The 12,500-nt window shown below is 39.7% G+C and overlaps 2 protein-coding genes across 2 annotated transcripts in view; both read left to right on the forward strand.

Annotated features, from left to right (window-relative positions):
• The window catches only part of LOC143038341 (uncharacterized), a 566,711-nt gene that overhangs the window by 235,873 nt on the left and 318,338 nt on the right, over positions 1-12,500 (forward strand). The gene's annotated exons all lie outside the window — the stretch shown is intronic.
• On the forward strand, positions 4,877-7,325 carry LOC143038256 (uncharacterized). The gene is made up of 2 exons (XM_076207269.1): positions 4,877-5,394; positions 5,565-7,325. Exons 1-2 carry the CDS (start codon positions 5,290-5,292, stop codon positions 6,519-6,521), a joined length of 1,062 nt encoding a protein of 353 aa, XP_076063384.1. The 5' UTR covers positions 4,877-5,289; the 3' UTR covers positions 6,522-7,325.

Below are 12,500 nucleotides of genomic sequence, written 5' to 3' on the forward strand. Positions count from 1 at the left end.
TGTGATACATTAGTTTCCTCCGGGTAACGCCAATGATGTGGCTATAGCGTGGACACCGTCTCCTGCGTTCTTGTATTGACAGTTCCAGAGACCACCGGCAAGACTGAGGTTTGGTCTGGAACCCATAAATAAATAAGTAGATAAATAGATAAATAGATAAATAAATAAATAAATAAACAGATGAATAAACAAATAAATCAATAAACAAATGAATAGATAAATAAATAAATAAGTAATTAAAGTCAATGATGTGGCTATAGCGTGGACACCGTCTCCTGCGTTCTTGTATTGACAGTTCCGGAGACCACCGGCAAGACTGAGGTTCGGTCGGGAATCCATGAATAAATAAATAAATGAATAAATAAATAAACAGATGAATAAATAAATAAATAAATAAACAGATGAATAAATAAATAAATAAATAAGTAATTAAATAAATGAATAGATAGATAAATAAATAAAATAAAATAAAATAAAGTAAAATAAAATAAAATAAGATAAAATAAAAGTGAGAGAAACATGACAAGGAATTGAATGAATACGTTCTTGACCCCTGACCACGGGAAATCCCCCCCCCCGCTGAATGAAATCATTTGGCGACAACCAAAATAGAACTTGAAAGTATATTTCAGTTGTGAAGAATTGAACCGATTTTTTAACCACCTGAGGAACAGATCTAACCTAAATTAATGAAATGATGATCATTAGTTAAAGTAGATAAGGTTAGACTATGTTATAATATGCCAACTTATCTATTTATTTTTTTATTTGTGTGTGTGTGTGTGTGTGTGTGTGTGTATGTGTGTGTGTGCGTGCCAATATTGAGATAATGGTGTGATAACTCAGAATAGCCTAGTCTAGAATAAAATTTTCACAAGAAAACTCAGACTCCATTAAACATTTTCAACAACTCATTTCTGTCCAGTTTTGAAACGACGCGAAAATAAGCAAGACCCATTGCGTGTGAAGTCTTAATCCATAATGAGGATTTGAAACTTTGGATCCGGAATCGTGTCCGGGGTACCGGGCATGTGTTGTCCGGATTAGGGGGCGAGTTAATTGCCTGCGTGACTCATCGTTCTCCTCATACCTTCAATACGGTGACGACGCGTGTCATGGCTTTTGTTATGCACCCCCCCCTTTTTTTTTTTTTTTTAAGTGGTGAGAAGAGGAGTGGGTTTTCGATCGATATTTTGTTATGTTTATGTGTGTGTGTTTTTGTGTGTGGATGTGTTTTTTGTGTGTGGATATGTATGTATGTAACCTTTTTTTCGGGGGGGTGGGGAGAGTGGGATTCCGATCGATATTTTTGGATGTTTATGTGTGTGTTTTTGTGTGTGGATGTGTTTTTTGTGTGTATGTCTGTGTATGTATGTGTGTGTGTGTGTTAGTATGTGTGTGGTTTTGTATGTGTATGTGTGTGCATGTGTCTGTGTATGTGTGTACGTCTATGTCGGTGTGTATGTGTCTGTGTATGTGTGTACGTCTATGTCGGTGTGTATGTGTGTATGTATGTGTGTATGAGTATAAAAACTTCAGTCTTGATGGACAAACAATTGAAATTTTATTTTTACTTCATCGCAAATTATGAAGTGTTATTGATCTCTGGGTTGTCTAAGCTTTTACTGGTGTTAATACTGGTGGTGATACAGGGTCTGGTTCTGTGTCTGGGGCATCTGGCTCTGGTGTAAGTACAATGAAACTCGCGAATGATTAAGAAAATCCACGAGTGTTCAAGAAAATCCACGAATGTTAAAGAAAATCCGCGAATGTTAAAAAAAATCCGCGAATATTCATGGAAATCCGCGAATGTTAAAAAATCAGCGAATGTTAAAAAAAATCCGCGGATATTCAAGAAAATCCGCGAATATCAAAACAAAAATCCGCGAATGTTCAAGGAAATCCGCGAATGTTCAAGAAAATCCTCAAATATTCAAGAAAACCCGCGAATGTTAAAAAACCCTTAAATGTTAAAAAACTCCGCATATGTTCAAGGAAATCCTCGAATGTTCAAGAAAACCGGAGAATGTTCAAGGAAATCCGCGAATGCTCTTGCGTGTCTTTTCAGAGGGAAAGCTTGACAGGAAGGAACCGCATTTTCATGAGCAGCCAGAGCTCCTCCCCTCTCATTATCAGTGACTCACACACACTGAGGGCGGTGGTGAGGTGGAGGCGAGTGACAGGTTTGGGGGGAGAGAGAGCGAGACGGGAGGGACGGGGTTTGGGGGGGAAAGGGATAGATAAGAATGGAATAGGATGTAGGAAGGCAAGGGAAGGGGATGGGAAAAGAGAAGAGTGACGAAGGAACAGAAGTGATGAGAAGTTTCGCGAAGAGAAGGAAACGCGGAGAGAAGGAGTGATATCGAGGAGGCGAAAATAGATTGGGGAGGAAGCGAGGACAGGTGCAAGCAAGGTAATGACGGAGAGAGGGAAGGAGGGAGGGAGGGAGTAGATGAGGGTGAAATTAGCGTTCAGACCAGTTACGGGATTAAGTAACCCTGCGTTCGGAGGCATTAGAAGACATTAGGGACTAGGAACTAGGGACAACAGACTACGGACTAGGGACCATGGGCTAGGGACTAAGGACACTATGGACTGACTAGGGCAGCGATTCCCAAACTATGGGTCGCGAAGTGTTCAAGAATGGGTCGCGAGACCTTGTTAGAAAAAAATTATTTCAATCAAAAGCTTCCCTACACAGATCTGGATTTGGGTCGCGGCCAAAAAAATAGTTTGGGAACCACTGGACTAGGGGCTAGGGACTGAAGACTAGGGTCTAGGAACTAGGGACTACGTGTTAGGGACTGAAGACTAGGGACTAGGGACTGAAGGCTAGGGACCACGGGCTAAGGACTAGGGGCTAGGAACAGAAGACTAGGATCTAGGGACTAGGGACTACGGGCTAGAGACTGAGGACAAAGGTCTAGGACTCTAGGGCCTTGGGACAAGGGACTATGGGCTAGGGATTAGGGTCTACGGACTAGGGACAAGGTATCAACGATCTAGGGATTAGGATATAAGGTTTATGAACTAGGAAACACGGAGTAGGGGATCAGGTCCGTTATAAAAAAAAATGGTGAGCCCTGATCTACGAGGACCAAAAATCCAAAGGAGAGAAAAAGACGGAAGAAGAAAGAAGAGGAGGAAGAGACGGAAAGCGAATGAAGGCGACAGACACCTGAGTTCAAAACAAAGACTTTCTTCTTCGTCCTCCTCCTCCTCCTCCTCCTCCTCCTCCTCCTCCTCCTCCTCCTCCTCCTCCTCCTCCTCCTCCTCCTCTTCCTCTTCCTCCTCCTCCTCTTCCTCTTCCTCCTCCTCCTCCTCCTCCTCCTCCTCTTCCTCTTCTTGTTCTTTCTTCTCCTCCTCTTTCTCCCTTTGTTCAGTCTTCTCCTCCTCCTCCTCTTCCGTTTTCTATATCTATTTGTTCTCTTATTTTCATGTATCTTCTGTTGCTGTTCTTCGACACACACTTACACACACTTACACACACACACACACACACACACACACACACACACACACACACACACACACACACACACACACACACACACACACACACACACACACACACACACACACACACAACCACGCACGCATACATCACACTTCTTCTCTTCCACTTCGCCTTCCTCAACATTGTTTTTGTCATTTTGATCCATCCGTCTTTCTTCTTCTTCTCCTCCTTCTCTTCCTCCTAACCTTACCTTTCTTCCTTATACATAGTATTCCTCATTTTCTCTCTCTTCTTCTCGTTTTCTTTCTCTCCCTCCCCTCGTTTTCTCTCGTTTCCTCGGTTTCTCTCCCTCCCCACATTTTCTCTCTCCTCTTCTCGTTTTCTTTCTCTCCTTTCCCTCATTTTCTCTCTCCTCTTTTCGTTGTCTTTCTCTCCCTCCCCACATTTTCTCTCTCCTCTTCTCGTTTTCTCTCTCTCTCCTTTCCCCCATTTTCTCTCTCCTCTTCTCGTTTTCTCTCTCTCCTTTCCCCCATTTTCTCTCTCCTCTTTTTGTTGTCTTTCTCTCTCTCACCCCATTTTCTCTCTCCTCTTCTCGTTTTTTTCTCTCTCTCCTCATTTTCTCTCTCCTCTTTTCGTTGTCTTTCTCTCCCTCCCCACATTTTCTCTCTCCTCTTCTCATTTTCTCTCTCTCTCCTTTCCCCCATTTTCTCTCTCCTCTTCTCGTTTTCTCTCTCTCCTTTCCCCCATTTTCTCTCTCCTCTTTTTGTTGTCTTTCTCTCTCTCACCCCATTTTCTCTCTCCTCGTCTCGTTTTTTCTCTCTCTCTCCTCATTTTCTCTCTTTCTCTCGTTGTCTTTCTCTCCGTGTCCTCATTTTCTCTCTCTTCTCGTTTTCTCTCGCTTTCCTCATTCTCTCTTTTTCTCGTCTTTTTCTCTCTGTCCTCATTTTCTCACCTCCTCTTCTCGTTTTATTTCTCTCCGGGCCTTCGTTTTCTCCCCCTTCCCACCAAGCCCACCTAATATGGTTCCGCATTTGAATATATTATGGTTCATTCTGAAGTGGAGATATCGATCTTTGGACCTCAACGCAACGTAAATATGACTTCCTCCTCCTCATCGGGGCAGATGACCCAAACGCTGCCATGATTTTTCTTTTTCCATTTTTTGTATTAGAATAACTAAGTTAAAAATAAAATAAAATGAAATAGAATAAAATAAAATGATAATGATAATAATGATAATAGTGATTATAATGATGATAATGATAATAATGATATTAATGATAATAATGATAATGATAATAATGATAATAATGATAATAATGATGATGATGATGATAATGATGATAATGATAATGATGATAATATCTTATCATTATTGTAATAAGGGTAATAATAATAATAATAATAATAATTAGGGATGTGACGTTGTCCATATTGCATATATGCACTTATGCGGCATATTTTTCAAGAGCATATTATATGCACCTGTGCATATATGCTAACCAACAAAAAAGCATATATTCATTAAAACGACATAAAATATGCACATGTGCATATATGACACCTGATGAATATTCACATGTTGGACACTGTTGAAACTTGAACATATTTAAAACTAACAGGATGCTGTAGGATTTTTAAGTCATGGCTAAATGATTTACATGTACAAATTTAGGTTATTTTAAAACAATGAAATTGTCTTTAAATTTTTATGGTTTGTTATTGGAACACAGGAAACAGGATGTCGATTGTTAGATTAGCTTAGTCACTTCTTTTACGGCTTAGGTGTTGGTAGGTACACTAAGTAGTACTACAGTGTGATCTGTGCAACAATGCCAAAGGAAAAACCTAACAACACCGTTCTTAAGTTTGTTGAGGAGCATGAAGACTTTGAAATAGAAGATGGAGTTTTGTTTTGCATATATTGTAAAAAGCAGGTATGTTGCGTAATTGAATCTTGCTATATTCTACTTAAACTTCCAACGTGATGTCAGGTATAGATAGAATGCTTGAATATAATATAAAAACTTCAAAATTTTGTTAAATATTTCAACATAAATATTGGTTCACTAGTAAGCTATTCTAACTGGTCATTCGATTTTTTTAGGTATCAAGTTCGAGAACATTTCTCATTAAGCAACATCTGAAAACTGCGGGACATATTGCTAAGAAAAAATTGCAGCAGTCAAGAGAGTCTCAACTTGAAGATCCGAGTCTAATCACAACAGATGCAAGTCAAAGTAGTACTATGAAACACCCAAGTACCAACGAAACTACTATCTCCAACGATCAACCAAGTACCAGTAAATGCACTGGTGTCCCAGATGACCAGTTAGGCTCTACTGAATTACTTACTAACCATTCAAACCCACCTATTTCTCGCAAAAAATCCTTCAATGAAGAGTTGTGCAATATGTTCGTATCTGCAGATATTCCTTTGCACAAGTTAAACAATCCAATTGTAAAAAAGTTTCTTGCTAAACACTCCGGTAATGTGATACCAGACCAAACTACAATGAGAAAATATTATTTGTCGGAAATATATCGTGAAAAAATCAGTGCTTTAAGGAGAAAGGTGTCCACTCACAAGATATGGGTATCTGTGGACGAAACTACAGATGCTGAACAGCGGTACATTGCTTGCTTCGTATTCGGAATTTTAGGAGAAGAGGCTGAGCGCGACAAATGTTACTTAGCAAACATCGCCATATTAAGTTCAGTTAATCATGCGAGCATAGCAGGATTCTTCAACGATTCTCTTCAGGTGTTATGGCCAAGTCAAATAAAATACGAAAACGTACTCTTGGTGTGCACAGATGCCGCACCATACATGATAAAATCAATGAATGGGTTGCAAGTCCTTTTCCCCATAATGATTCATATAACTTGCTTAGCACATGGATTACACAGGGTGGCAGAACTGGTAAGATTCAGCTATGCTGAAGTGAACAGACTGATATCTGCCTCCAAAAGTATATTCGTTAAAGCTCCGTTGAGGGTAGAGAAATTGAAGAAACTTGCTCCAAACACGCCGCTACCTCCTACGCCAATAATAACAAGATAGGGCACATGGATCCAAGCTGTCCAATATTATGCCAAACATTTCGAAGAAATATACCAGGTCTTCATGTCCTTTGATGGCGAAGATTCTCGTAGTGTGAAAGAGTGTCAGGATCTTCTGCAGAACGTACAGTTAAAAACAGGTTTGGTCTTCATAAGTTCTACATTCTCTATAATAACTTCTACAATTGCAAAGTTGGAAACTAGGGGACTCCCTATTTCTACTGTTTTCCAACTGATGGATTCTGTGGAACAAACTTTAAAGAACACCTCCGACCAAAGCTACCACCAAAAGTTGACCAGCGTTCTAACAAAAAACAAAGGTTATGAAAGGTTAAGGAAAATCAATGCCATAATGTCCGGACAGCCCATTGAAGGACTAGAGGAGTTTATAAGTGGCCTTGCTCCATCGGATATATCTTGCTACCAATTTGCACCTTTAGTCTCATGTGATGTAGAACGAGTGTTTTCCCAGTACAAAACTATACTAGCTGACAACAGAAGGAGATTCACTTTTGAAAACCTCAAATACCACGTAATTATTAAGTGTAATCCTAATGTATAATTTTTGTAAGGTAGCAGATCTAAATAGTAGATGTTTGTTATTGAAATGCTCTTATTGAATTTCTAATCATTATTTTCTAAATGTGTATGTTGGGAATTGTACAAATATTGAAGCTGTCCTGTTTAATTCTGTTGTATTTTGTTTTCAATGTTTTCATATTAAAAAGCAAAGCTTTATCAAGTTTATTTTATCCCATATATCGTATAAGCAAACTATACTAAAAAAATATCAGGCATATAAAATGCTAGCATATAAAATGCTAATATGCATTTCTGTTAAGCATATATGCCAGTGACGTTTTTGCATATTTTATGCAGCATATAAATTTGAAGAACAAAAATCGTCATATAATATGCTGCATATCGCAAAAGCATATATGCATCTATGCAGCATATTTTATGCTGCATATTGTCACATCCCTAATGATGATGATATTAATGATAATAATTTCAATTATATACTGACCGTGAATGAGGATAGGAAGGGAAATTTAGTTGCAATGGGAATCACTAAGAAAATGACCGTGATGAGTGAGGAAAATGGAAGAGAAATAAGGAAAGATGAAGTGAAGGCAGCTGTTAAGATGATGAGACTAGGTAAGGCACCTGGGTTGGATGGATGCCATGCAGAATGTCTGAAAAAAAGGAGATACAGTGATGGTGGACTGGCTGGCGATGTTATTTAATGTTTGTCTAAGAGAAGGTAAAGTGCCTGAGGACTGGAGGAGTGCCTGTATAGTTCTCTGTGGTGATACAGATGTCACTACTTCACAATCATATCCTCTTCCTTCTTCAGGTAGGTCCTCATCATACAGACAGGTTCTTCTTGTACAGACAGGCCCTCCTCCTTCTTCAGGTAGGTCCTCATCATACAGACAGATTCTTTTTCTTACAGACAGGCCCTCCTCCTTCTTCAGAGAGGTCATCCTCATACAGACAAACTCTCCTTCGACAGACAGGACCTCTTACTATAGGCAGGTCCTTCTTCTTCAGACAGATCCTCATCCTTCTACAAACAGGTCATCCCCATACAGCCAAAATCTCCTACTACAGACCGGACCTCTTAGTATAGGCAGGTCCTCATTCTTCAGACAGATCCACATCCTTCTTCAGACAGGTTATCCTCATACAGACAGAGCCACTTACTACAGACAGGTCTTCCTTCTTCAGACAGGTTCTCCTCCTTTTAAAAAGATTTTCCTTTCTCAGACCCTGGGACACGCTCCTCGGGCAAGACCTTTGATCTCATAATCAACTTTCCGGAAGTTCCCTTGCCTTATATCCGTGTTTCTGCAAATCCTCCACGGGGATTAGAGGGGAGCATGCCATGCAGCGCTTCGCCATGGCTGAAGGCGGAAGACGAGATGAACATATTCCAAGAAAACAGTAACCTTTCTGCTACCGATAGGTTATGAAAATGATTCTTTAAGAAATTTCGAGTTTATACTTCGTCATGGTTGAGGGCGGAGGAAGAGACGAACATATTCCAAGAAAGCAGTAACCCTTCTACTACCGATAGATTATTAAAATATGTAGAAATCCTTCTTTAAGAAATTTTGAGTTTATGCTTTGCCAAGGTTGAGGACGGAGGAAGAGACGAACATATTCCAAGAAAGCAGTAACCCTTCTGCTACCGATAGATTATGAAAATGTATAAAAATCTTTCTTTGAGAAATTTTGAGTTTATGCTTCGCCATAGTTGAGGGCGAAGGAAAAGACGAACATATTCCAAAAAAGCAGTAACCCTTCTTCTACCGATAGATTATGAAAATGTATAAAAATCTTTCTTTGAGAAATTTTGAGTTTATGCTTCGCCATAGTTGAGGGCGGAGGAAGATACGAACATGTTCCAAGAAAGCAGTAACCGATAGATCATGAAAATGAATAAAAATCCTTCTTTAAGAAATTTCGAGTTTATTCTTCGCCCTAGTCGAGGGTGGAAAAAGAGACGAACATATTCCAAAAAAGCAGTAACCCTTATGAAACCGATAGATCATGAAAAGGAATAGAAATATTTTAACAGCAGAAGTAAAAAAAAAAAAAAAAAAAAAAAAAAAAAAAAAGTACATATGGGGTCAAGCAGGACCCTCGCAAAGCGGGACTAAAACTTATGCAAGGAGCTTCTGACGGACCTCGTTCTTGAAATCTTTCCGAGGAGGAGCTTCGTTTTTGCATCTTGTGTTATTCTTCATAAGTCTCTTGTTCTTCCTCCGCCGATTGTTATTTTTCTCTTTTCTGTATTCATATTTAACAATGTTCTTCTTTGAAGAATATTTGAGTCTCTCTTTCTCTCTCTCTCACTCTATCTCTCTCTCTCTCTCTCTCTCTCTCACTCTTACTCTCTCATTCTCTCACTCTCACTATCTCACTCGCTCTCCCTCTCTCCTTCTCTTTCTCTCTCTCTCTCTCTCTCTCTCTCTCTCTCTCTCTCTCTCTCTCTCTCTCTCTCTCTCTCTCTCTCTTTCCTTTTTTCACTAGGAGTTTGACCTATTTTAATATTGTAATACCCAATGCCTAAATTTGATACAAATCTACCTCAAATAACTTACCATGGAATATTAGAATGACAAAATTTATCCTTTATGCAATAGAAATGTGGATATGGAATTATATTTGTGTATGGTACACACATACACACACACACACACACACACACACACACACACACACACACACACACACACACACACACACACACACACACACACGCATATATATATATATATATATATATATATATATATATATATATACAGTATATATTTATATATATATAGGTATATGTATTTATATATATATATACATATATATTTATATATATATGTATATATATATATATATATATATATATATACATATACTGTATATATATATATATATATATATATATATATATGTACATATATATATACCGTATATGAAGGGAGACTTAACGCTTTACATCAAAGATCAAAGAGAAAAAAAATATTTGATGACATTTTCCAGGACGCTAAAGAGAGTAGACTACATTAACAGAAAAGATCTTTTGATTTGTTATGAGTGGGCTTGACGAAGTAAAAAAAATCTTATGCATATGAATAACATCTTTTTTTATACTGATACGTACTTGAAATAGTCTAGAAGACGATATAGCTAAAGCAGGAAACGTATATTTCAACGATAGAAGCATTGGTGTTGTTTTTGTTATTAAATAATAACCAGGTGTTGATAGCTTTGTGTAACAATGATTTATAATGCTATTTACGTATTCAGTCTTTACACACACACACACACACACACACACACACACACACACACACACACACACACACACACACACACACACACACACACACACACACACACACACACACACACACACACACACACACACACACACACACACACACATCACACACAAACACACACGAACACATACGTACGCACACACACACACACAAACACACACGCACGCACACACACACACACACACACACACACACACACACACACACACACACACACACACACACACACACACACACACACACACACACACACACACACACACACATATTCTATTTTTGGTATCAGAGCCTTTTGTTTGCTTTATTTATAAAACAAACATTTCCCAATTCTTACATTTTCTATTCTCTTACTTCTTATTCCTCTTTCTTATTTATTTTGTTATTTCTACTTAGTTCCCTCTTGCGCCTCTCCTTCCATTTTCTGTTTAGTCTATTTACGTTCTTATTGTTTATCATATCCTTCAATATCATCACGTTTTCTTTTTCAATCTCATCGCGTTTTCTTTTCTAATGTCATTGCGTTTTCTTTTTCACGATCATCACATTTTCTTTACAATGTCATCACGTTTTCTTTGTTAATGTCTTCACGTTTTCTTTTTTAATGTCATCACTTTTTTCAATGTCATCACGTTTTCTTTTTCACTATCATCACGTTTTCTTCTGTTTCATAATCCCTCCCCCCTTGATAAGGGGGGGGAGCCTGTGACTAAGCCAATTCATCATTAACACTCGTGAATTACTCCTACTCCTCCTCCTCCTCCTCCTCCTCCTCCTCCTCCTCCTCCTCATCTCGCCTCTTCCTCCTCCTCCTCCTTTTCTTCCTCATCCTCCTTTTCTTTAACCTACTCCTTCCCCTCCTCTCCTCCTCCTCTCCTCCTCCTCCTCCTTCTTCTCCTCCTCCTCCTCCTCATCTCCCCTCTTCCTCCTCATCCTCCTTTTCTTTCACCTCCTCCTTCTTTCTCCCTCTCACCACATTCTCATCCTTCTCCTATTTTTATCAACACATCTCTTTCCCCCCTCTTCCTCCTCCTCTTCCTCCCTCTCTTCCTCCCCCTCTTCCTCTTCCTCTCCCTCCTCCTCTTCCTCCCCTTTTCCTCCCCTCTTCCTCCTCTTCCTCACTCTCTTTCTCTTCCTCCTCCTCATCCTCCCCTCTTCCTCTTCCTCTTCCTCCTCCTCTTCCTCTTCCTCCTCCTCTTCTTCACTCTCTTCCCCTCTTCCTCTTCCTCCTCCTCTTCCTCCTCCTCTTCCTCCCCCTCTTTATTTTCCTCTTCCTCTCCCTCTTCCTCTTCCTCTTCCTCCTCCTCTTCCTCCTCCTCTTCCTCCTCCTCCTCCTCCTCCTCCTCCTCCTCCTCTGCCCTTACCACCTCTTCCACAGCATCTCCCTTCTCTCCCCGGCCCCGTTGCTGTGTCTACAAAGGCTAATAAGGTCCCCGGCAACCGCAGCCCGGCCCGGCCCGGCCCGGCCCGGACCCTAATTCTCTTCCTTCTGTAAAGACTTTGAGGATTAGAGCCAACCAACCAACGAACAGGCCTGGTTCTCTCCCCTCTTCGTGTACAAAGGCTGTAGTCGAGAGCACATGTACATACCCACGCGTGTACCGTTGTCTTGTGTACTTACTGTACATTGAAGGGGGTAAGGTGTGCATACATGTATTACGTCCATGCGGACGCGCGCTCACCAAAAAGTCTATAAGGGGTTTTTCCCTCGGCTGATTAAAATCGCTTAACGACAAGGAAAAGGAGGTTTATGGTGTTAGTCAGAATTATATCTTTAAAGGATATCACCGTAGCAATCTTGATTTTTTTTTTTTTTTTTTTTTTTTTTTTGCGTTGGCGAAGAATTTATAACTAATTGTCAAATAACATTCCTGGATTGGATAATAAAAAATAGGTGTATGCTTGGCCAAATGAAGACACACACACGTACACACACAAACACACACACACACACACACACACACACACACACACACACACACACACACACACACACACACACACACACACACACACACACACACACACACACACACACACACACACACACACACACACACACACACACACACACACACACACACACACACGTACATACATTTATTCATATACACTGTAGATATGAAACTGTACAC

The sequence above is a fragment of the Oratosquilla oratoria genome, chromosome 24 (assembly GCF_046742065.1).
Source record: "Oratosquilla oratoria isolate Oo_2021 chromosome 24, ASM4674206v1, whole genome shotgun sequence".
NCBI lineage: Eukaryota > Metazoa > Arthropoda > Malacostraca > Stomatopoda > Squillidae > Oratosquilla > Oratosquilla oratoria.

Excerpts from the sequence above, each read along its gene's own strand:
- LOC143038256 (XM_076207269.1), top strand. The coding sequence starts at position 5,290 with ATGCCAAAGGAAAAACCTAACAACACCGTTCTTAAGTTTGTTGAGGAG. Across the intron at positions 5,395-5,564 it reads GCATATATTGTAAAAAGCAG|GTATCAAGTTCGAGAACATT; the intron begins GTATGTTGCGTA and ends CGATTTTTTTAG.